This window comes from Ovis canadensis, chromosome 11 (assembly GCF_042477335.2).
Source record: "Ovis canadensis isolate MfBH-ARS-UI-01 breed Bighorn chromosome 11, ARS-UI_OviCan_v2, whole genome shotgun sequence".
Classification (NCBI taxonomy): domain Eukaryota; kingdom Metazoa; phylum Chordata; class Mammalia; order Artiodactyla; family Bovidae; genus Ovis; species Ovis canadensis.
In genome coordinates this window covers 48317269-48340497 of record NC_091255.1, presented here as the reverse complement: position 1 = coordinate 48340497, position 23229 = coordinate 48317269, and the positions used below count along the sequence as shown (strand labels likewise).

The 23229-nt window shown below is 44.1% G+C and overlaps 1 protein-coding gene across 14 annotated transcripts in view; it reads right to left on the bottom strand.

The window, feature by feature from the left end:
* Positions 1-3717: 3717 nt before the first annotated feature.
* CDK12 (cyclin dependent kinase 12) overlaps positions 3718-23229 on the bottom strand; it is a 59638-nt gene continuing 40126 nt past the window's right edge. For 2 of the 14 annotated variants that reach the window (XR_011247145.1, XR_011247148.1), the window contains exons 14-16: positions 10842-10952; positions 8391-8534; positions 3718-4878 (exon numbers count right to left, since the gene is read on the bottom strand). Coding sequence is in view for 4 of the 14 variants with exons in the window: in XM_069543365.1 (XP_069399466.1) it covers positions 22434-23146 (713 nt within the window). In the remaining 10 variants the exon portion in view is untranslated. Of the gene's footprint in view, positions 4879-5201; positions 5322-8390; positions 8535-10841; positions 10953-19276; positions 23147-23229 lie in introns of those variants that run through there. The other 12 variants (XM_069543365.1, XM_069543366.1, XM_069543367.1 and 9 more) reach the window with 10 other exon arrangements.

Here is a 23229-nt window from a genome sequence, read left to right as displayed (position 1 = left end):
AGCCAGTCCACTGGGGAGGGCAGCACTTAGAGATACCCAGGGAAGAGAATAATCTTGTGAGGAGAAGCCTGGGATCCTAAGACTTTTCTCTCAACATGACAGTCAGGAAGGAAACTGGGGCCTGAGTCCAGACATAGATTGGGAAGAAGAGGTGTCTTCCATCCCTCTGTCTTTCCTTCCCTCCTCCATGCACTCTTCTACCCTGCTGGGACCTAGGCACGCCCACTGCTCACTTTGGCTTCCCTTGGCCCACCTCTCTTATGGACAGGAGAGAGTTAAAGAGATGGTATGGGCAAGCCATAAATTTCCCATCAGTGTGGGGAGGGGAGGACTGTTGGCAGGGAGGGGGGTAAGCTGGGGGGGCGGGGTGGGGAGAGCTGGGAAAAAGCCAGGAGGTTGTCTCTAGGTAACAATAAACACTGCAAGCAAGGAGCAGCTGTTACACTTACTCTCCCTGCATCACAATGCTGAAATAACACTAATAAACCAGTGTGTCCAATGCACAGGCATATACACACTCAGGGCCAAATCCTGCTGTACCCCTAGAGCTGCCCTTTGCTTCAGGTCAGGGGCCTTGGTGCCAGTGGACATACTTGTCTTGGCCTTGCTATACTTATGTGAAAGATGAGGACTGGTGAGTCAGTCTCAGAGCCAGAGTGGCATTCTCAAAAGAAAGAGGGTTTCAGAGGCTGGGGATTCTGGGTTCAGAACCGGAGGGCTTTCACTGATGGGAAGAGGTCAAATGGGGTAAATCTTGGCTGGGAGTTGGGAGGAGCAGAGGAGAGTGACAGAGAAAAAAGTGTAGCGAACAGACAACTACTTACCGTGTCTTCTCAGACTGGAGGGCAGGAGGTAGCCAGAAGTGGAGTCAGCTAAACGGAGGTGGAAGTTGAAGGAGGGTTGAGGAGAAAGAAGGTTTAAGAGGTGGTATTGGGGAGTGATCCTTGTATCTCCTGAGGTTGAACTCCCCACACCTGCCTACACCCACCTGGTACGCCAAGCCTCCCTCTTACAGCACCACTTTCATAGCAGAGCCAGGTGATATGTCAGTTCAGTACAGGGTTGAGCTTTATTATGGGTGTTCCAGCAGGGGTCCCTGGGTTTCTGATGCTGCCAGGAGGAGCTGGGGGAGTGGAACTGGTCACATCTCCCTACACAAAGAGCAGCTGGCCTGTCCCTTTGTCCAGTCAAAACTGTCTCTGGATTCCAAGGAGCATCCCAGCAGAGGGGGCCCTCATCTCTGCTGGACGGCAGAGCTGCCATCAGTGACAAGAATAGAAATAGGCAAATGAAAACTTAGGTTCTCTCAGAGAACTCCCCTCCACTTCTTCTCTGAGGTTAGGAGGAAGATGCTTATTAAGTGTCTAGATACACTTGTATCCAAGATCCCTATTTCCTTTCGCTGAAACAGGGAGGCCCCTGGGACTGTGGTCTGGGGTATGGCTAGTTCTCCTGGTCCTCTTTCTGGCCCTGTGCTGCTGATGTGACCTTAAACATAGTATTTTATCATCCCCCTGATTCAGAAAGTCTGGAGAAGATGCACATCGGCTACTTGGCCTGTAAGGGAAGAGAAAATCAGCACCTTTGAAGACCACAGTTTCTGTTTCCAGCAAAGAAAGTATAAGACCAAGTGGTAATCCTTCCAGGTTCCGGTCTTAAAATAGTGTCCCTCTACTTAAAAAAAATTTTTTTTGGGGGTGTCAGCTGGGTGCCCAGAGCTGTGGCAGGCAAGAGAGGACAGGGAACAGTAGCTGTGACTGCCCAGGAGTGCTGAGCTGCCCAGCACATTACCCTGTGTGTAGCCCAGGGATACAGTAGAGTAAGACTAGCCTCTCCTATCCTTTCCTCACTGAGAAGCCTCTCCCTGGGAATGCTCAGCATTCCCTGCCATCTTCTCTCCCTTTTCCCTCTCTTCTTTCTTAGCTGGGATCTCTCCTTGCCCGACAATCCAGATGAGAGACCTCTATCCACAGAGCACAGAGTTGGGGAGAAATGGGGCAAAAGGGAGTTCTAACAGGCCTGGATGCCTTCTCCTCTTATTGTTATGAGTCATCAGAACCTTGAGCTCAGCTGAGCTGCCAGCAGCCTTCTCCCTCCCTAGAGCCACTCCAGCCGGGCAGACAGGCACCTACAGGACCCAAGAGCCCGCCATCTTCCTACTTCCAGGGCCACAGTCCCCGTCTTCATCCCTAGGAATCTGCACCACAGACACACTGAGATGAGTTAGAAAGAAGTGTGAGAGACCCCAGCGTGTGCTCTGTGCTGTAGCAGAGAGCCAGCTGCCTGTACGGCAGAGCAGGATCACCAGCCAGGAAACCTGGCACAGCATGGGCACAGAGCCTTGTCACCATGTGAGAGGGTGCGTGAGACAGGATGGGGTAAGGAGGCTTTTTCAGGAGCAGGCATCTCCTCCTGGCACCCTCTCTGGTCACTGTCTCTTCTCCATGGCTTATCTCCCCAGGTATTGATGGACATCATGGCACTGCCACCTCTGAAATGTCTTCCTTCACCTCCTCCATGTCTTTGGGAGTTCTGCATGATAACCTTCGAGGTGTCAAGGTGGGAGGGTCAGACATCCAGCTCTCTTACCAACCAGTGGGACACACTGACGGAGAAGGAGGAAAGGAGCCCCAACAGAGTAAAAGTTAAACCTGGACCAACACAGAGTCCCTCAGCAACCCCTCTTCTCTAGAGTGCAGGGGATACTGGGTACTGCTACATCTGCTTTCACTTACTTCAAGTCTATCCCTCTTTCCCAGCAAAAGCTCAGGGTTACTTCTGGATTCCAGAGCAGGCTCCAGGCTCTGACTCCAAGGCTGTAGATGTCATACCCTTGGTTAAATATTGAGAGTGTGAGGCAGGGCTAGTGGAGATTGAGGGGAGAGAAGTCTTGTTCCTGAGAGAAACATCAAGAATCTATCAATAATTGAATGGTTTAAGGGCCTTTTAGCTCCTTCAGTATACCTCTAATCCTGGAGTAGGGGTAGACAAAGGGTGAGAAAGAAGGCCTTCAGAAAGCCTGACACCTCTTGTCTTTCTCCATGGAATGCTCTTCTATTGCTCTGTTTCCCTAAATAAGAGCCATCTAATAAATCCCCTCAACAACACTCAGTATGAATAGCCTGCTTTAAGTTAGGTAGCAACACCCCAACCAAAGGTGGGACTATAGGCCTCAGTTTCCAAATTCCCCCTCTCTATCTTCCCTCTTTCTGGCTTCTCCCTGACCTCCGCCACACCTCTTCCTGCAGGTTCTTGGAAGCAGGGGCAATGCAAGGCAGCCTTCTCATCTTGTTGGTAGTAGAAAGGGCAGAGAATCAGACAGCCAAGGAGATGGCTCTGAGGGTCTAAGAAAAGGGCAGAATGAGCCTGGGGGCACTTAGAAAGGCACATCTGGGTCTTTCCTAGGGACTTTGGGGATATTAAATGTTGAGTGTACTGAGATGAGAACATATTTCTGGGAGTAGGGGATACGTGTTGGGGGCTTGGAGAGTGTGACAAAGTCTCTAAAACTCACACAGCTTTCCAAGCTCTCTGCCCATCCTTGTCCAGACCTCAACTTAGTCCCATGAAGCACAGAACAAACAATGTTGAATTTTTTTTAAATGTTGACTTTTTTAAGGAAGGAAGGAGATGCCAGGAAATACCCTCTTTGGCAACGTAGTGGGCAAGTCACTTCTCTCCATAAGTCCTTCTTAACTCTAGCATCTGAACAGTGAAGGAGGTGGGGGTGGGGACAGCTGGAAACATGCCCCTCTCTCCAGTGTTCATCAATACCTTATAGAATTGGACGGGGCTTCACTAAGAGCTTTGGGCCATCAGTTCAGTTCAGTCGCTCCAACTCTTTGCGACCCCATGAATCGCAGCACACCAGGCCTCCCTGTCCATCACCAACTCCCGGAGTTCACTCAAACTCATGTTCATCGAGTCAGTGATGCCATCCACCCATCTCATCCTCTGTCGTCCCCTTTTCCTCCGGCCCCCAATCCCTCCCAGCATCAGGGTCTTTTCCCAGGGTCTTTGCATGAGGTGGCCAAAGTACTGGAGTTTCAGCTTTAGCATCATTCCTTCCAAAGAACACCCAGGGCTGATCTCCTGTAGAATGGACTGGTTGGATATCCTTGCAGTCCAAGGGACTCTCAAGAGTCTTCTCCAACACCACAGTTCAAAAGCATCAATTCTTCGGCACTCAGCTTTCTTCACAGTCCAACTCTCACATCCATACATGACCACTGGAAAAACCATAGCCTTGACTAGACGGACCTTTGTTGGCAAAGTACGGTGCTGCACAAATACAGGGGCATTTCTGACTCAGCTTTCAGGGCCTTAAGTTTTAATTCTCTCTTCTTGGCCTAGACATACGACAAGACCACGCCTTGCTATATTTTGGGGCATAATTTTCTCTACCAGTTTTTACTGCAGCAGAAAAATCTGTCATAAGATCTCAGAAAAAGCTCAATATTTAGTCGCCATTGGGGAATCTATATCTTGGTTAAGGAACTGGGGAAGTTGATGTATTTCCTCCCCTGTGCCTTTTAGAATACAGTAAAATCTCATGGGAGTGGGTAGTTCTGGAGGATCTGTCTACAAGAAAGCAAGGGAATGGAGATGCCTTCTGGAACAGACTGTAAGAGGGAAATGTCCCCCCAGTAATGCACCCACCTTACTCCCTTAAGTTACTTTCAAAACTCAGGGGTCAGAGACAGGAGACTCCAAGAAACGGAAAATAATACGCTGCCAAACCTTTCCCCTTGACTTTGCTCCCAATACCCTACCTACCTACATTTTCTGGTGTTCCCAGGAATTCCCCAAATCCAGGAACAAAAGTAACTCCAGGACAAGATTCAACTGTTTCCCTTCTCTGGGTCTCTGTTTCCACATCTGTAAAACGAAAGGTTTGAAAAGATGAGCTCCAAGTTCTCTTCCTTACAACAGTAAGGGTCTATGATTCATATCCCAAGGCATCAGCCCTCATTTGCATGTAATTTCCATGGCACTTATTTTATGTCTAAACGCACAGAAATATCTCTGAATCCTGCCCCTCTCCTCCCTCTTACCAGAGTCTCCGGGTCTTTGGTCCTTAGCTCTTATCTTCACCCTTCAAGGACCTCAAAGCTCTGTCCTCACCTTCCTTTCACAGTTTTACAGCACTCACTGGGACAAGCTCAACTGCACAAAACTCGGGAACAAGAAAATAGCCTTACCTAATATTCCTGGCTGCAATATGGGGGCTCAGAAGTGAGTCAACTGGTGAGGTTCCATCCTTTTTGAAGGTCCTGGCAATTGGGGGAAAATCCCAGTGCCTCTCCTCCTCCTCCACCTTGCTATTCTCCATGCCAGAACGCAAAGTGGCCAGTGATTGATGGGCCTGGGTTCCTGGTAACCGCACCCAGTGGCCCAATCCTCCTCCCCTACCCAATCTCTCCCCTGTCCCTATTCAGAGATCAGATTGTCTCATGTTGGTCCCTGCGGTCCCATTAATTAAAAATACATCCAATTAAATGGCAGGTGAAAACGTGCTATTGGAGCTCTCCACCCCCCTGCCCCAGCTTGGCCCCCCCACCCCCCTTTTAAGGCTCAGCTGTGCTTTGAGCTGAGAAAAAAAAAGAGAGAGAGAGGAAGAAAGAGGGAGAGAGAAGAGGAAGACATAGAGGTGGGGGTATGGGGGAAAGCTATTTGAACCTCTGCCAGGGTAGCATGTGCCAGCCTGGGAGGGTGGCACTGTGCCCTGGTGTCTAATTTCTGGAGGTGTGAGTAGGTTCAGTCAGCTGGGTACCCACTTCCACTTCCCTTAAAGGGGCAGAGGGAAGTCAAAGGTTGCGGCTAGCTTTACTGCCCTCCTTCTGGGTTCGGTGAATGAAAGGTAGAAGTGTAAATGGTAGACGGCCCTTAAGACAGGGTGTGATGTTCAGGGGTTGCAAGAGGCTGAGGCTTCTATTCTTGGTATACTGCTCTTCCCCAAACTGCAAAGAAGATAACGAGAAGCATGGTGGGACCCAGGTGGCAGGACATGGCAATGCTCCCAAGCCAGGCTGTACCTACCCCTGCCCACAGGAAAGCTGAGAAAAAAATGGAGGGAGGGAGGAAGGAAGGAGCCATGATTTGGGTGGGAGCAGACGAGTCAAATAGGATAAAATATACCAGCATGGACATTTGCGTGGGCAGCACCTTATAAGTAAGAGGCTCTGGAGGGACCTACTTGTTCTTTCTCTGTACAAAAAGAAGCAGAAGTAGTACAAAGTCACCTCAATCTGGCAGGCTGTGGGTAGGGCATCTTTTCTCCTTCACATTTATGGTGTCCCCAGCATTTTGTAAGGCATTTGTCCTGTCCTCCACCCCTCTAAACCCTTCCGGCCCCAAGCAAGGCAAAGTTAATAGGCACTGAGAGCTGTTGGGTGAGGAGCTACAAAAAAAAGAGTAACCAAAAGTGGTACTCAGAATCCAGGCAGTACTGGGAGTATCTGCCAACTGAGGGCCCCCTCCTGGCCTCCCTGGCAGTCTCAGTACCTCCTCACTTCACTTTAACGCTAATTGGAGATTTTAATCTGCGCTGCTGCTCTGCTCGGGGTGCTGGGGGGAGCGCCAGCTGTGCAGCAATTCCAGCAGCACCGACTGTTTAATCAAGCTGTCCTCCTGGGGAGGGACCCTCGGGCATGGGGGTAGGAGGGAGGAGGAGAACCTCTGTCATCTCCCTTAGCCTGTTCAGCATAGAAGGGTTTCCTGGAGACTGAGGACCAAATGTGGGAGACCTTATCCCCACAAGGGCTCCATGGCCCTTGGATCCTTAGTGGAGCCAATACACATATGGGAGCACCATGAGGCTTAAGGGCCGAAGCAGTCCCCATCCCATCCTGCTTTCTGACACCTTTTTTGGCACAGAGCCCCAGAGTGTCCTGGGTGTCCTTTAGGCACGCAGGCTGTAAATATCTTTCAGATCATCTGAGCTCTGCAGGTTTGTGCTGGGAGAAGTGATGGGGGCATAGAAGGTTGAACTTTGCTACTCTCTCAGTCTTCTCAGTCTCTCCCTTTCTCTTAAGAGAGCTAACTCTTTAAGAGCTACTTCTCTTGAAACAATTATCATAAGAGACTTTTTTTTTTTTCTCTCTCTGAAAACCCAGATACCTCCAAACTCTGGGCTGGAAAGTGACTGTCTAGAGGCTGACGACAGGTGGAGCTTGTTACACCCCTAAAGAAAGAAACACCTGTACAAGGTGTTTGGTGCCTAAAACTAGGAGGCTTCTGAGGTTTGACTGGGAATCGACATGTCAGTCTACTAGGAAGAGCATTCAGGGTCTCAGGCCATTTTTAAAGGAAGATCAAGTGCAAGAACAATGAACTATTCTTCTGGCTCCTTGGGCCTCTGAACTCAGGCTCTCTGGGTATTTTTCTCACCTCTGTCTCAGGGAAAGAGTGTGGTGCCCCCTTCTCCCTTCACCCAAATGCTGTCTGCTAAGGGGCAGGAGTTTTAATTGGTCAGCAGCGCCCTCGTGTGGCAAAAACCAAGGCTATAGCAGCCCAAGTGGCCCAGAAGCTTTGAGGGATCAGACATCCAGATTGACAGAGGGGTAGGCACGGTACTCTAGGTACCCAGTACTTCCAGAGACATTTCCTACTTTCGAACACCTAACTCTCCATCCATCCCACCCTAACTGCCTCACCTCCAATTCAAGGTATGTGCCTACCAGGGGAGGGGGCACCTTACCCAGAGCTGGCATTTGCTTAGGCCTACTGCTTACACTGTCTGGATTGCAGGGGTGAAGAGCCATTGCTGACAGAGGAGATCTAAGGTCAAAAGGGTAAGCTGATATCAACTACAATGGCAGGAGAGGCTCTGGAACCCCTGCCAACTCCCTACAGGTGCCAGACAAGAGCTGCCTTCTGAGCTGGAGACTGAGTATTACTTACTGATGGGTTCTGCCCTACAGTGATCCATTTGCTACTCCCTGGATGTGTCTGAAAATGAACAGGGACAGACTCTTAAGAGTCTGAGATCCTTGTCCTCAGGAATGGACACAAGATAAGAACCTTTCCCTCAAAAGATTCAAGTTATTCCCCAAGGTTCCAGGCCATAGGGAAGAATGCACATTTGGGACTTCAGGCTTCCAGCCCTAAGAGAAGGGCTGCCTGTCATTAGACCCTAACACTATCCATTTACTGTTCCCTTCTTCCCTCACCCACTAAATGGGAGAAATGGTTTTGAATTACAGAAAAGAGGACGGTATCTAACATTAGGAATGCCGCTCTAAAAATTAGGGCTGGAAGTCACCAAGCCAGAGAGCTAAGTAAACATGGCCTTCCCCTTGTTTGGAGATATTTAACAATAGAGAGAAATATTTCCAGAGAGAAATATGATCCTGTTTGGGGTTGAAGGGTAGGGAGAGGAGAGGACCTACCTCGCCAGAAGAAGGGTAGGGGTAGGCACTGTAGGTTGGTGCCCGGCTCAGTTCTGGGCACTGAGGATGGGAATAAGCAGGCTGGCAGACCTCTACTTCTGGTGTCCTGCACAGTGTGTGGACAGGGGGCATGGCCCATCAAACCTGGGAAGGATGTGGAGAAATTGATGAGAAGTAGTAAAAAGGGACATCAATGTCCTATCCTCAGAAGAAAGAGAAAATAGCTTTTGAGGGAAAAAGAAGTCAGGGCTATATGTGAATGACATAGTGGATGAGTGAGGCAGGTGTTGTAGAGAGGCTGAGAGTAACAAATATTAGCATCACGTTATTGAGTAATAGCTGATCAATAGATAAGAACAGGGATGAAATGACCACTAATGTCAATAAAGGGGGTTACCCATTCTAGCCAGGAGGGAGGAACTGCTAATCAGAAGGTAGGACACTGGACTTCCCTGGTGATCCAGTGGCTGAGAATCTGCCTGCCAATGCAGGGCACATGAGTTCAAACCTTGGTCTGGGAGGATTCCACATATGGTGGGGCAACCAAGCCTGTGTGCCACAACTACCGAGCCTGTGCTCTAGAGCCTGCATTCCCAACTAGAGAGGAGAACCCCAACTAGAGAAATCTGATGCACAGCAACAAAGACCCAGCACAGCAATAAATAAATAAATAAAATTTTATTTTAAAAAGAAGGTAGGACACCATGGTAGAGTCAAAAAAAAATTTAAAGATCTCCTAAGGCAATAGAAATAAAAGCGAAAATAAACAAATGGGACCTAATCAAACTTATAACCTTTTGCACAACAAAGGAAACAATAAACAAAATGAAAAGACAACCTACAGACTGGGAGAAATTATTTGCAAATGATGTGACCAACAAAGGCTTAATTTCCAAAATATACAAACAGCTCATACAACTCAGTGACAAAAAAAACAACTCAGTCCAAAAATGGGCAGAAGACCTAAATAACCATTTCTCCAAAGAAGACATATAGATGGTCTACTGACATGTCTCTATTGATACATGAAAAGATGGTCAACATTACTAATTATTAGAGAATTGCAAATCAAAACTACAATGAGAGACTTCCCTGGTGGTCCAGTAGTTAAGAATCTGCCTGCCAATGCAGGGGTCATGGGTTCGATCCCCAGTCTGGGAAGATTCCATATACCATGGGGCAATTAATTAATGTGTCACAGCTACTTAAGTCTTCATGCTCTAGAGCCTGTGCTCTGCAACAAGAGGAGCCACTGAAATGGGAAGTCTGTGCACTGCAACTGAGAGAAACTCCCGCTCGCCACAACTAGAGGAAGCCTGTGAGCCACAACAAAGATCCAGGGTAGCCAAAAAAAATTAATTAATTTTTAAAAAACCTACAATGAGGTACCACCTCATACTGGTCAGAATGACCATCATTAAAAAGTCTAAAAATAACAAATTCTGGAGGGTGTAGAGAAAAGGGAACCCTCCCAACACTGTTGGTGGAAATGTAAATTGGTGCAGCCAAGATGGAAAACAGTATGGAGGTTCCTTTAAAAACTAAAACCAGAGTTATCATTTGATCCAGCAGTCCCATTCTTGGGCATATATCCAGACAAAACTATGATCTGAAAAGATGCATACACCCCTGTAAGTTCATAGTAGCACTATTTACAATAGCCAACACATGGAAACAACCTAAATGTCCATCAACATATGAGTGAATAAAGAGGATGTGGGACACATATACAATGGAATACTGCTGCTGCTGCTGCTAAGTCGCTTCAGTTGTGTCCGACTCTGTGCGACCCCATAGACGGCAGCCCAACAGGCTCCCCCATCCCTGGGATTCTCCAGGCAAGAACACTGGAGTGGGTTGCCATTTCCTTCTCCAATGCATGAAAGTGAAAAGTGAAAGTGAAGTCGCTCAGTCGTGTCCGACTCTTCGCGACCCCATGGACTGCAGTCCACCAGGCTGCAGAAGGCATCCATGGGGTTCTCCAGGCAAGAGTACTGGAGTGGGGTGCCATGGAATACTACTCACCCACAAAAAAGAATAAAACAATGCCACTTGCAGCAACATGGATGGACCTAGAGATTATCACACTAAGCGAAGTAAGTTAGAAACAGAAAGTCAAACACTAAATGATATCACTTATATGTGGAATCTAGAGTACAGACTTGCCATTGCCCAAGGGGAAGGGAGAGAGATGGATTGAGAGTTTGGGACTAGCAGATGCAAATTGTTAAATACAGAAGGATTAAACAAGATCCTATTGCATAGTACAGGGAACTATATTTAATATCCTATAATAAACCATAATGGATAAGAATTTTTTAAAAAAGCTAAGGTAACTCCCCTGGAGATCTTTGGGACTAAGAACTTCCCTGAGACTGTATGTGTGTGTATATAAGTGTTAATCCCTTATAAAAGCAGCCCAGTGACCTCTGATTAGCTTAAGATCCCTACCTGGCTCGAAACTCTGTGAAAGAGAGTGAATTTGCCAGGACTCCGGATGTCAGGTAACTAATGGACATTACCAAATTCCTCAGGGGCCATTCCTCCTCCTGCTGCTGTCACCTGTAAAAGAAAATGACATGTAACATTAGACATGAGATAAGGGGCCAGACACCAAAAAGGGTATATGCTCTTTCACTCAAGGAGCATGGTCCTAGTAGGTAAAGTGATGACGATGATCACCACTCTACTTTACAGAGCTGAGAAGGATTCAGATGAACCTTAAGTACATGCCCAAGGACAGTTTTAAGTTTTCTAAGATTCCTAACTCCAGGCAAGTAGCTCCCAGTCTAGTAAAGTAAAAACTATGCTTCCTATAATTAAGAGAGAAATTGGGAATTCAACATAAAAGGAAGCTCTGAAACCCAGAATTATAAAGGGCAATGAAGGTTCGACATGAATGCAAAGTTAATGCAAGAAAGTGACTCAAAAGAGGATAACTAGCTTTAGATTAGATAATCAGATTGTTCTGAAGGCTCTCTTGTCTAAAACATCTTGAAGAAAGGCTCAGGACTTCCTATGACACAGAAAGGAGGTTTGTGGGACAGTAGATTTGACACAGTTTGGGCAGGTAGGTTTGTATATTCCCTATGTAGGGATGAATCTGCATGGGGACCAACTTCACATTTCTCCTGTCTATCAACCACGGTATGATGGAGAAAATGTAAAGATACGTACTGGGATCTATTTGTCATCAGCAATCGAAACTCATTTTGCAACCCCCATGCCTCTCTGACCTATACCTATAACCTAGACCTAGATCTATCTCTAAGCTGCCTTTCTCCTAAGATTTTGCTTCCAGTTTAGGAACTAGTTAGCATTCCCCTCCTGGCTCAGCAGCTCCCAGACTCATATACCCAGAAAATAAGCACTGGAAGGGACATCTGGGAGAGGTCCAAAGAGGGGAAGGGAGTCTCAGCACCAGAGTGAGATGACTTTAGAAACTTCCATGCCTGTCAGCCCAGTGAGCACACTATTCAGGACTTAGGTCACTGTGGAGCACACCACCTTCCTTCCGCTCCACCAAAGAAGAAAACCAACAATCCAAAACTAAAAAATAAGGGAGAGGACTAGAGCTCCCCTAGCCCCCAATTTGCCTGTAATCTCAGAGTATCTTATTTTACTAAGAGTTCTATAATCCCTTCTTTCATTCAGCAGCTCCCCTTAGTTTCCCAGCAACTGAGATGTTTTCTTTCTCTTTTCCTTCTGATTATTTTCAATATGCTTTATTATAATGCAAAGGAGCATGAGTTGAAATTTAGGGTAAATTCCTCACAAAATCTCTGAGGATCTTTTCATACTATGCAACCCCTGGATGATGGCTGGCAACAAGCTCCCTGAATTTGGGGTAACTCTGAGGCATCAGGATCTTTGGTTATGACTTGCCACTTGCTTCCCAACGAGCCAGAGTTCTTGACTCTAAATAAAAATTAGTCATACAATTTGCATGTCATTGGGTCTTTGAGGTAAAAACATATAAAGCTTCCCAGTTTTTCTACTAAGTTTTTAACCTAACTTTCTTCCTCAATCTGTCCTTCCCCTCCTGACCTGCCCCTCAAATCTCACAGCCTTACTTTCTTGAGGAAGCATAGGACTGTCAGGAACTGATGATCTTAAAATTGGAGGCTCTATACTCAATAGGTTAAGATCCTAGACTCTTGGCTTCTAGTCTTGGCTGGCTGCCGCTAACTCACTGTGAGACTGTGGACAAGGCATTTCCCTTCCCTAAGCCTCAGTTTCTTTCTCCATAAATTGGGAAGTTGAATTAGATGGTCTTTAGTTTCCTTTCTAGCTCTGGTCATCTATGATTCTATCAGGAAGAAGACATACTGTCCTTCCATCAGGAAGTGAAATATTCCTGCCCTTCGTACTTTTCTCTCAGGGCTACAGCATAGAGAAGCTCCTCTGTAGATACCTGCCTTCTCAAACTGGCTTAAATTAAGGGACAAACAAGTGAGTTCCAGCAGGAGGCCAAACTCCTTTCATTATGAAGAAATGTTAAAAAGGTAATCTAATTCTAACCCTGAATCTTGACAAAGCTGATTAGACAAGGTGGGTATGGGGCACAAAAAAAGCATGACACCCACCCTGCCCCCAACACACAACTTATGACTGTTTAAGAGTCTGAGCACACATTTGGCCTTGCCCTAGGGAACTCTGTATAACCAGTGACTGCTTAAGCCAATACAACTGTGTGTGGATGGAAGAAAGCAAGGACATGTGTAAATACTTCCAGAGCATAGGTGTAGATGTCCAATCAATACACATACACTCATCCTGTTCTCTCTTACTTAGGCCTATATGTGCTCTTTGAGAAGCTATTGTGGGAGGGGACACCGCATCCTGGTCTTTCCCCTCCCCAAAGTCAGAAAGGAAGAGACAGTGAGGCAGGAGCTACTTGGCTTCCTATAAATTGTTTTGTCCTTCCTCACAGCTGCAATCAGAAGCTAAGGGCTCCCGCAGGCCTTGTTCTGATCTGCTGCAGGCGATGGAGGGTTTTTGAAACCGAGAGGACTTGGCTGCAGCCCCGTTTCAGCTGCCATTGGGGCTGGCTAATGGGCTCATTCTGGAAGACCCCCGCCTGCTGCACTAAAGAGTCCCCCGCCGACCCCCTCCCCAGTCCCAACCCAATTAATAAATGGGGGCTCCCACTTTATGGCTCTGGGAGAAGGAACCAGAGATACAAATGACCCCCAGGGAGGGAGAGAAAAAGGCCTTCCAAGAATCAAGCCAGAGAATTGTGCATCCACAGGCACATGCTGCCACAGGCTAGTCATATCTCATTTTCAAAGCATTAACGGGGAAGAAACTGGCAAAAAACTGTATTTTCTTTCCCAGATCCAGAGTGGGATAGCATTCTTGAAGTCTGAGGGTACACCCCAGGCATCAGCTCTCTTTCACCTGGTTCTCCAATCTGAAAAAAGGCAGAGTACAGGTGACCATCTGGGCACATAGCACACACTCAACTATTTTCCAGGGGCTATCTCTCCTACTAAACTCTGCAATACTGAACACAGACATATCCCATCAATATTTGGTTAATAAACATTTTCTACTTCTTAAAAACAAAGCAGCTACCTCTTTCCAAAATCTCATCACCATGAACAGTATAAATATGTCCTGAGGTTATCAACCTTAGCCTATCTTTTTAATTTCTCTCCTCACATCCAAACTATCATCAAGCCTAGCTAATTCTACTGACCCCCTCCCTTTCTTCTCCTTCCCCTTGTCTTACTCTAGTTGCCGCTCTTAGGGCCTTACATCTGGACAAGAACAATAATATCCTAGCAAGTTTTTCTGCTTCCATGACCTAGTATAGCTGCAAGTCCTGAACATTGTGTTCATCTCATCATGCTCTATTCTGTTACTGCTTACCAAATCAAATTCAAATTCCTCATTCAGGCCACCAAGATTGTTCCTTCATTTCCTAATATTTTTTCCTTTATTATCCTGACTACTCCATTCATAGCCCTCTGCACAAAACACAAAGAAACTTTCTATAAGTTTTCTCTCTCCAATCACCTTCCTCCCTCTGTTTCATGTCCTCTATCTTCACTACCTTCAAAGAATCTTTTCTGGTTAACTCTGCATTTTTCCCATTATTTCTTTGCTTTGCTTCCATCTGTACTAGGTTATTGTTTTATTTTATAACCTGCATCAGTGTGTTCACTTATAAACACCAATCTCTCCACTTCCCACTCAAGTTTAAGAGTCATCTCTCACTAGATCCAGAAGCTTCCAAAGATGAGACCCTCCCATAATCTTCCCCAGAAGTTGCCCTGTACTCAGGACGTGATCCAGCTAATGATATTATTGCTTCCCATAGAAGCAACCCTCATGGTATAACTCTTGGAATATCATATCAAACAACTACATCAAATACAAACTTATTTTTGTACAATGTCAACTCTCAGGCTGCCATATGCCATTATCAACATTGAACTTGGTACTGAGTCTTTCCAAAATTACAAATTGTTTCATGACTTCAAAGTGTGTTGCAAAACAAAACAAAAATATTGAAAAAAAAAAAAAGTACAGTAACCATAGAACTTTATCTTCTTAATGCATAGTATATATACTGCTTTCTTTGAAGCCCCCTTAGGATGAGAAGTCCCATTTTGTTCCCTAAGGTTAATCCTATATTCTCAGGTCATGACCTGATTTTCTAGAATGCAAATCAATCCCAGAGGCAACAGTAAGGTTGTTTCCTACCAGCCTTGCCTGTAGCTGGTCTCTGACCATCACATTTTTAGAAGGTCCCTTGGAATAGAGAAGTTATTCATGAGTCGTCTCAACTACTTAGGAAGTACTTCCTGAGAATAACTTCACTTCCAAATACTGACACCACTTCCTCTGGTTTAGCCCTGTGTGATTTTGTTGTTATGTCGCTAAGTTATGTTATGTCACTAAGTCGTATCTGACTCTTTGCAACTCCATGGACCACAGCATACCAGGCTCCCCTGTCCTGTGATTTGACAGGAAAAAGTGACCTGCTACCTCCTTTTATCTCCTACATATTGCTCAGAATAATAAGGACTTGCCTTTTATCCTTTCCATTCTTTAGCCTCAAGGTGCTTAATAGTCTAGATAATAAAAGCAAAGGTACTGTGATACCTAGTATATAGTAGGTTCCAGACAACGTTAGTCACCATTTTCTCCCTTCTTACTCCCAACACTTTCTCAACCTTTCTGGGTCTGTTTTTTCACTGCCTAACGATGCCACTAAACTAGACAAATTAATGCCCTTTTGTAGCTCTAGCATTCTCTGACTCAAATTCATATATTCTGGTTTGTTTGCTCTTCTATGCATCATCCTCACTTGTATCTAAAATGAAGGGGAGAGGAATAATATTATAGTTTCCAGGTTGACCTAAAACATATACAACCACCTGCAGGGGAATGTTAGTACTCCAAGAATACAAATAATTTTTAGCTTGATATATCCATATCATTTCCTCCTTAATCCTGGAATATTCTCTTGAACTACGTAGATAGCAGTGCTAAGCAAAAGGTCCTAGATATAAATTATTTGCTTAATATAATCTAGTTTCCCGAGTGAAACTGTCTGCATAGCATCCCCCAGTTTAAGGGTTTCAGGCCGATCCTCCAACCATAAAGGTAACACTACTGTAATCAAGGGGACGCTTTACTCTCTAATGGGGCCTCCTTGAAATAAACTGTGAATCTTTAATGCAATTATTCCCTTTCACTACCCCAACCACAATTTTACCTACCACTCTCATATCTTATCTCTTCTTTATAAGCAATTATACACTGTTTCTTTCTGCAGCCCCATTACCAGACTTCTCCAGTTCTCCCTTCTTTCCTTTATTTCCATTTCCTTCTCATATTGCTTCATTTTATATGAGAACTTTGGTCCCCTAACAGAAATTGTAAATACTAATTCAAGGCCAAACCTAGAAGCTCCTGAATTTATAAAAGGGATCAGACTCCTAAGTTTTCTCTAGCTCTCTGAATTCAGCCTCTTTTGTCCAGTGTCAAAAGCATTCAAAATTGCATTAGCCTCGGTGGAGAGGGTTATCCGTCCACAAGCTGATCCTAACCAAGGGTGTCCCTCATCAAACACAAGAAGAGGGATCCTTTCCTTAGACAATCCATCAGAAAGGCTCCTAAAAGACAAGACACTTAGCTGGGCTCTTCACTTTGCTCTGCTACACTGTAGCCTTTTAAAGGTCTCTCCATGCTGCTTCCCTCAGGGGTGATTTTGGACTTGGATAAAATGTCCTTCACTCTTTTGGAACTATCAACATGATCTTCAAGTTACAACCATACCAGAGCACAACATCCCCAAAACCAACTATTTTCAGGTCCAAAGGAACTTATGTCTAAATGAGTTTATTTCATGGTTATACCTTCTCATTCCAGAGAACTATTGTGTGGCTGAGGGCTGCATACGGCTTTATTAACAACTACCCACTTCAGTTCAGTTCAGCTCAGTCGCTAAGTCGTGTCTGACTCTTTGCGACCCCATGAGTCACAGCATGCCAGGCCTCCCTGTCCATCACCAACTCCCGGAGTTCACTCAGACTCACGTCCATCGAGTCAGTGATGCCATCCAGCCATCTCATCCTCTGTCGTCCCCTTCTCCTCCTACCCCCAATCTCTCCCAGCATCAGAGTCTTTTCCAATGAGTCAACTCTTTGCATGAAGTGGCCAAAATACCCACTTAGAGAGTATTACAGACTAACTGCACATCAATCTCTCTTTCAGCCTTGGACTACTAATTCTTGAGATAAGAGATATGAGAGCAATCCAGCGGTCAAGTGTTTTGGCAACCTAGTGGTTAATCATCAGGGCATCAAAGCAATCCTCATGTGCTCTCTCTTTCACCAAGCTTTACTTCCTAGAGACACCATCTGCAACTGAGCTATTAGCAAAAGCAAGTTTCAGTATATAAGGGAAGAGAATGAAGTGAAGGTTGACCAGTTAAAGAATTTCTTGTACTCCACAACACAAAGTACTGCAATAATTATAAAGCTCCTTTCATAGCTCTTAGCAATAAGAAAGTTATTTTGCTTTTTCTTTCACCTTTCACCCCATTAAGTTTGTCTCCTGAATTGCTTCTCACTACCCTTCAAAACTACAAAGCAGCAGTAATTCTAAATTCCTTGCAGGATTAAGCAATCAATATCTCTGGCAGGACTAAAGCATGAGAATTGGGAAGTGAGTGGAGAAAAGAAAGATAGGAAATGCAGTGGATGGACAGGAGATGGAGAGCTAGCTGCACATGAGAGGTGTGGTAGAGTACCACAAGTGATTCCTTTAGGTGTCATACTTCCCCCACTGGCTTGGAGTAAACTCTCACTTGAGTTTATATAGGAACTATATAGGCTATATAGGAACACTAGAAATGCCACTCCTGGACAGAAAAATTAAAGTGTCCAGGAATGCTCACCTTGCCTCTCAGGACAACCAGAAGACTTAGCAGTTCATTTCTCCTTTGGAATGTTTGACTATTTACTTGCTTGAGGAACTCCCCACATCCATTTCCCCTAGCCCTTCAGGATGACTAAGTTGTGAACAGAGAAGTAATTCAAAACCTTAAAAAAAAAAGTGTCAAGCTACGGGGCAATCTTTAATAACAACGAAAATCCCAGTTCAGCAAAAACTGTTAACTTACTTGAGGCATTAACCTTACCACACAGTTAAGGATGCCTATCTTGGAAAAGACAGTGCCTAAGAAATTTAGGTACTGAACAGTATGGTTCCTACTTAGAAATAGCCTTGAGTGTGATGGAGAAAAAAAGTCCAGCTTAGATAGGGCCTCAGCTTTCGGCCAAGAATTGAAAATGGTCACTGCTACGAAGTAGAAATAATATTCTCTATTAGGTTGAAGTTCACACTCCTAGTCATGAACTTGCAGTATAAAAAGACTGAAAATGAATTCCTTTTCTCTGGAGACTAACAAGAAACACAAGACTCCAGGAACTGGAACAATCTTGAGCTCCCCATTCTCCTTGGGTAAAGATATGACAGCCCACAGGCAAGGGAACATCATACTTAAACTGTGGGGATTCAAAAATACACTGGCAATCCTCATCATCACCAGTTTTTGAATTATATTTCTTCCTAATTTCCTTGTTCTGCTGTACTCCTTAATCTTGTGATTGCTTATTCCACACACAACTTCCTGATACCTATGTCCCCTCTTCTTGTCTCCTGATAGTTTTTTTCCTGTCCTGTCTACTTATGTCCTAACTAGCAGGACTGCAGCAGACATTACAAGGGAAAGTTTAGTCTTCTGTATCTTAAACCATGACAGAGAAGGGAAAGCAATTTTCTCCTCAGTTGGAGACAGGAAAAGCTTTGGAAATGACAGGAATTTTACCCCTATCAACAATTTTGACTTACTTCCTGGATTGGCAATGTATCAGGAAATCTCAACAGAGCTGGGAACACTAATCCATCCCCATGCTGATCCTACTCATGGTAACAGAGGAACTGGTGTGGGGATGAGGGTCTCTGATTGAAGAGACTATTTTTTGGTCTAAACAGCCCCATACCAACTTCTTTTGATGATGGTTGAGCTCAAACCCACTTACCTCTCCTTTCAGAAGGAGTCAGGGTACATGAAGCTCAACTCTTTTGACAGCCTGGCACCATCATTACTTTTGTACAATGGTTTTCTACTTTAGAAAATCACATCTTATGGTTTCCCCCAATTCTTGTTTTCTAGTTCCCAGTATAATGTTTTGAAGCACCTCTTCAAACCCTAAGAACTTCTTCTTCTGGTAGTCTATGAGTCTATAGAGATTCTGAGACAAAGCACCCCTAGGATTAAGTGGAGGAAAAATGCCCTTTATACATATAATTAGATCTGCTCAAAGGGTACAAATTAAGAAGTAAATGCAATGGAGCAAAAGTGGTATAGTAACAGGAAATATTTAATTTTCCAATCTCCACTTTCCATTTTTATAAACTGAAAGAAAAAATTTAATATATTACAAAATATCTGTACATAAACAAAGTAAACCCAATGGGAGGCAACACAGAGAGAGAAAGGAATACAGTGTCAGTAACCTAATCGGGAGAATGAGGTCGCAACTGACACTTTTCTGATGCAGCATTCTCTCTCAAAACCTGCTGGTAACCATTTTAGTACTGTAACTATATATGCATATTACACACACACACACACACACACACACACAAGTGGTTTGGGTGATGTCTATGGCATAAGCTACAAGAAGTCCTACTTACAAGTTTGTGCTAACTGCCCTGCTTTTAAACTTATAGATTTGATGTTTTCTTCAAATTCTTATCATTCCAATGGACAGTTGAAGAAGAAACTAAAGAAACTGGGTCAAGCAAATTTGTTTTCAAAACCACAAAAATGATCATGGTCAAACCAGTTTTGCCTCTCACTTGTGAACAGAGTCAGATTTCTCATCTGTTCAAAATAATATGTTTCATGGACTTAATATCTCCCATGGTTCAATAATCAAAACCACTTCTGAATATAATTAATTTGGTTTGTAATTTTCTAATACCCAAGTAGAAATTCTGCCAAACCTTTACTTCCATCACATTTATAGATAACATAGCTGAAAAATTAACCAATACCTTTTCTTCCTCCACACAAGATATTCCAGGATATTTGAGTTTCTTTGTCCCTTTGCCTTTAGAAATAGTCAAAATTGCCAAATCTTTTCTTTTCAAAGGTTAGACTCCCAAATTGGGGGTGGGGGTTGAAATGGGATCATACATACACACAAACACACACCACACACATACACACTCACCCCATTACCTAATAGAAGGGATAGGGGAATGGAGACTTAAGTATATTATTTAGAATATTTGGCATAATTAAAAATAAGGGTTGGGGAGGGAAAAACATTATTGGTGACTGCTGATAACCAAAATACAATTAAAATACATAGAGATTTTATTCATATTCGATGGAAAACCAATTTTTCTCACTGGATACTTTTGAAAGGATCCAGGCTTAAGTTCTCTAGTCAAAAATGGGAGAGTTGGGCCCAATGTCTTTAATTCAAATATTCTAAAATACAAAGGCCCATGTCTGAGGACTAAGAAGTCAACAGACAAAAGGTTCAGATGAACTTTAATGCAATTTACCAACAGCATGTCAGTGAGCCTAGCAAATCTAACTGGACTCACCGGTAAGAAAAGCCATCAATGCCAAAATGGCTAAAGTTTCTCTTTTTAATCAATGATTGGCCCTGAGGGCAAGGCCAGACCAAAACCCAGAGGATAATAAAGAAATACACACACCAGATATCTGCCTATTTCAGTAACAGGGGAAAATAGTCTTCATGTAAGTATCAGAAGAGGATTCTTCTTTCTTTACATTTTTTTTTTTATTAACGCATCTCTCTCTCACAAGTATTGTTTATTTTTTAATATATGAACTTGGCATTGAAACATAAAACTTTACTTGAGTTCTGTAAACTCTTCTCCAAGATGCTGAAACACATTTTGCCTTTTCTTTGTAAAGGGGGGCTAACCTACATTCCACAAGCATCTAGGTCTGTGCAGATAATTTCTATAAATGTGTATGTTTTAAAAACACATTATATGCTGGTACTCACACACAACTGGAAGCCAGAATGAGAAACCTCCCAGGTTATCCCACCCTGAAAGCCTTCCCCTCTTTCATTTTCTGATAATAAAGCAAAATTCTTGCCATGAAGTTATAATTTAACCCCTTTTACCAAAACCAAATCTCTCTAGAGGAAAATCTTTAAAAGAATTGACAGGATATTCATGCTGATATGTGTGTATGTCAATACTGTTCTTTCTTATGGGATACTCTTTTAAAATTACTTTTTTTAAAAAAGGTCTCAGGTAGTGATATATCTTCAGAAAAATATTCACCCTATACTAAGTTACATTTCCATGTATTTTCAGGATGTATTTTTTTTTCCTCTTTGACAATATTACAATGCTCTGTTTCAAAGGTTTTTTTTTACATAAAAAAATATGTGTAAACAGTATGCTAACTGATGTTACTAACCCTCCAGGTATGGAGGGATCATCTCTAACCCTACCTCAGCAGCAATGTCCTAGGCTGTTTGTATCTACAAATCAACTTCACCATCAGAACATGGTTTAAAAAAAAAAAATTTAGAATTGAAGATTTACAGAGAACAATATAGGAGTTTGAATTTCCTTTCCTTTATTTCAAAAAAAGTAAAGAATTATCCCAGGTTCTTGGGCATCTCAACAATTAATTTTTTTTCCAAACAAATGCCTCAAAAAGAGAGCGGTAGAGAGAAAGAGAAAGTCTATAAAGATGGGATAAAAAAGGTAAAGAGATGGGATAAAGTCTACCTACTTGCCCAAGAATGCCACTTTCTACAACCTGCTTCATGTGCAGGGAGGGGGGTGGGGGCATGTCTTTTCTCAAAGTGGAGCAAACTTTAAGAATAAGCAATTTATTTGGAAAAAAGGTATGTTCAAGATGCTCAATGGGTAAAAAAAAAAGAGTTCACTTGAAAGCAAAAATGTGAGATGGTGGAGAGGAAGGAAACATTTATTTAAACCAGCCAGTCACTCTGTTTCCCTTAAAGCAAAAGCCTAAGAGCAGCTCAAATTCTGTGAACACTATTCTCTTAAAAAATAAAAAAACAAAAAGGAAAGAAACCAAAAAACCTAAATTCAAAAGAAACCATTAAAAAAAAAAACCTTTAAGAACCTCTCCTGAGCCATCTCAAAATTGAAACTGTTTCCTTCTTCTGCTCAAGAAGCACAGGAAATGAACTAATTAAACATTTACTTTTCAATTTAATAACCCTCTCCATATTCTCTACTTGTATTTACTAGGTAGAGTTGAAGTAAATATTCTGACTATATCCCATCCAGGAGAAACTGGTGCCAATATCACTATTTTATAAGTCGCTTGCTAGGAGCAAGTGAGCAAGGAATACAACAGATAGCTTTGCAATAGCCAAATGCAGATGATTACCTCGCTCTGGCAAATTATTTCATTAAAGGTTCAGAGGACTGGATGGAAGAATGGATAGGGAAGGGATCTTTCAGGACTCTGAAGTTTCTAGGTTAGTAAGGAACTCCTCTCCCTCTTCCCCCTCTTGGAGGGACTCTTGTAGGCCCCCGATACACTTTGCCATAAGCAGAAGACTGAGCTGAGGACCCCCAGTTAAGGCTTGCTCCTGAGCTGCTGGTCCCAGTGGTTCCTGGCCCCAGCTCCCCATAGTTTTGCAATTTGGTCTCTGCATGTACCACAGAGTTGCTGCTTCCCTCAGCCTTCAGGAATGGTTGCCCGACCACTGAGTGTAATGCTAAGGGGACCCTGGCAAAACGGAGGTCCTGGTCCCCTGGGAACTGCACTGACCCTGTGCCCTGGTAACTGCTGGACTCCCCAAGGTGGCTCACAGAGCCCGAGAAGGTCCTGTTCTTCACCAGGGTCTGGGCCAAAGATTCTGTCAAGGCTGGACCAGAGTTGCGTTCATCAGTGTCAGTGGCACTGAACCCTGTTTCAGGCCCGTCAGTGTTTCCGTAAGTCCTGTTAGGATGGGGTCGGGTGGAGTAATCCATTGATCTCAAGGCCTGGTGCTCATGTGGCAGGTGGCCAGGAGGCTCTGCTTCAGGCTGGGATAAAAGTTGCAGCAAGGCGGCTGTCACGGCTGGGTTCAACTCCTGGGGGGCGCTGGAAAGATCGCCTTCAACCAGAGGGGGTGGAGGTGGCGGCGGTGGAGGTCCGGGGGGCTCAGGGGGCCTCTTCTCTGGTGGAAGAATGTGAGGAGGACATGCTGTGGAAGGGTTACTTCTTTTAAACACCATCTTAAAAATCACATGTGATTATAAACACAAACACACACACACACACTGCCCA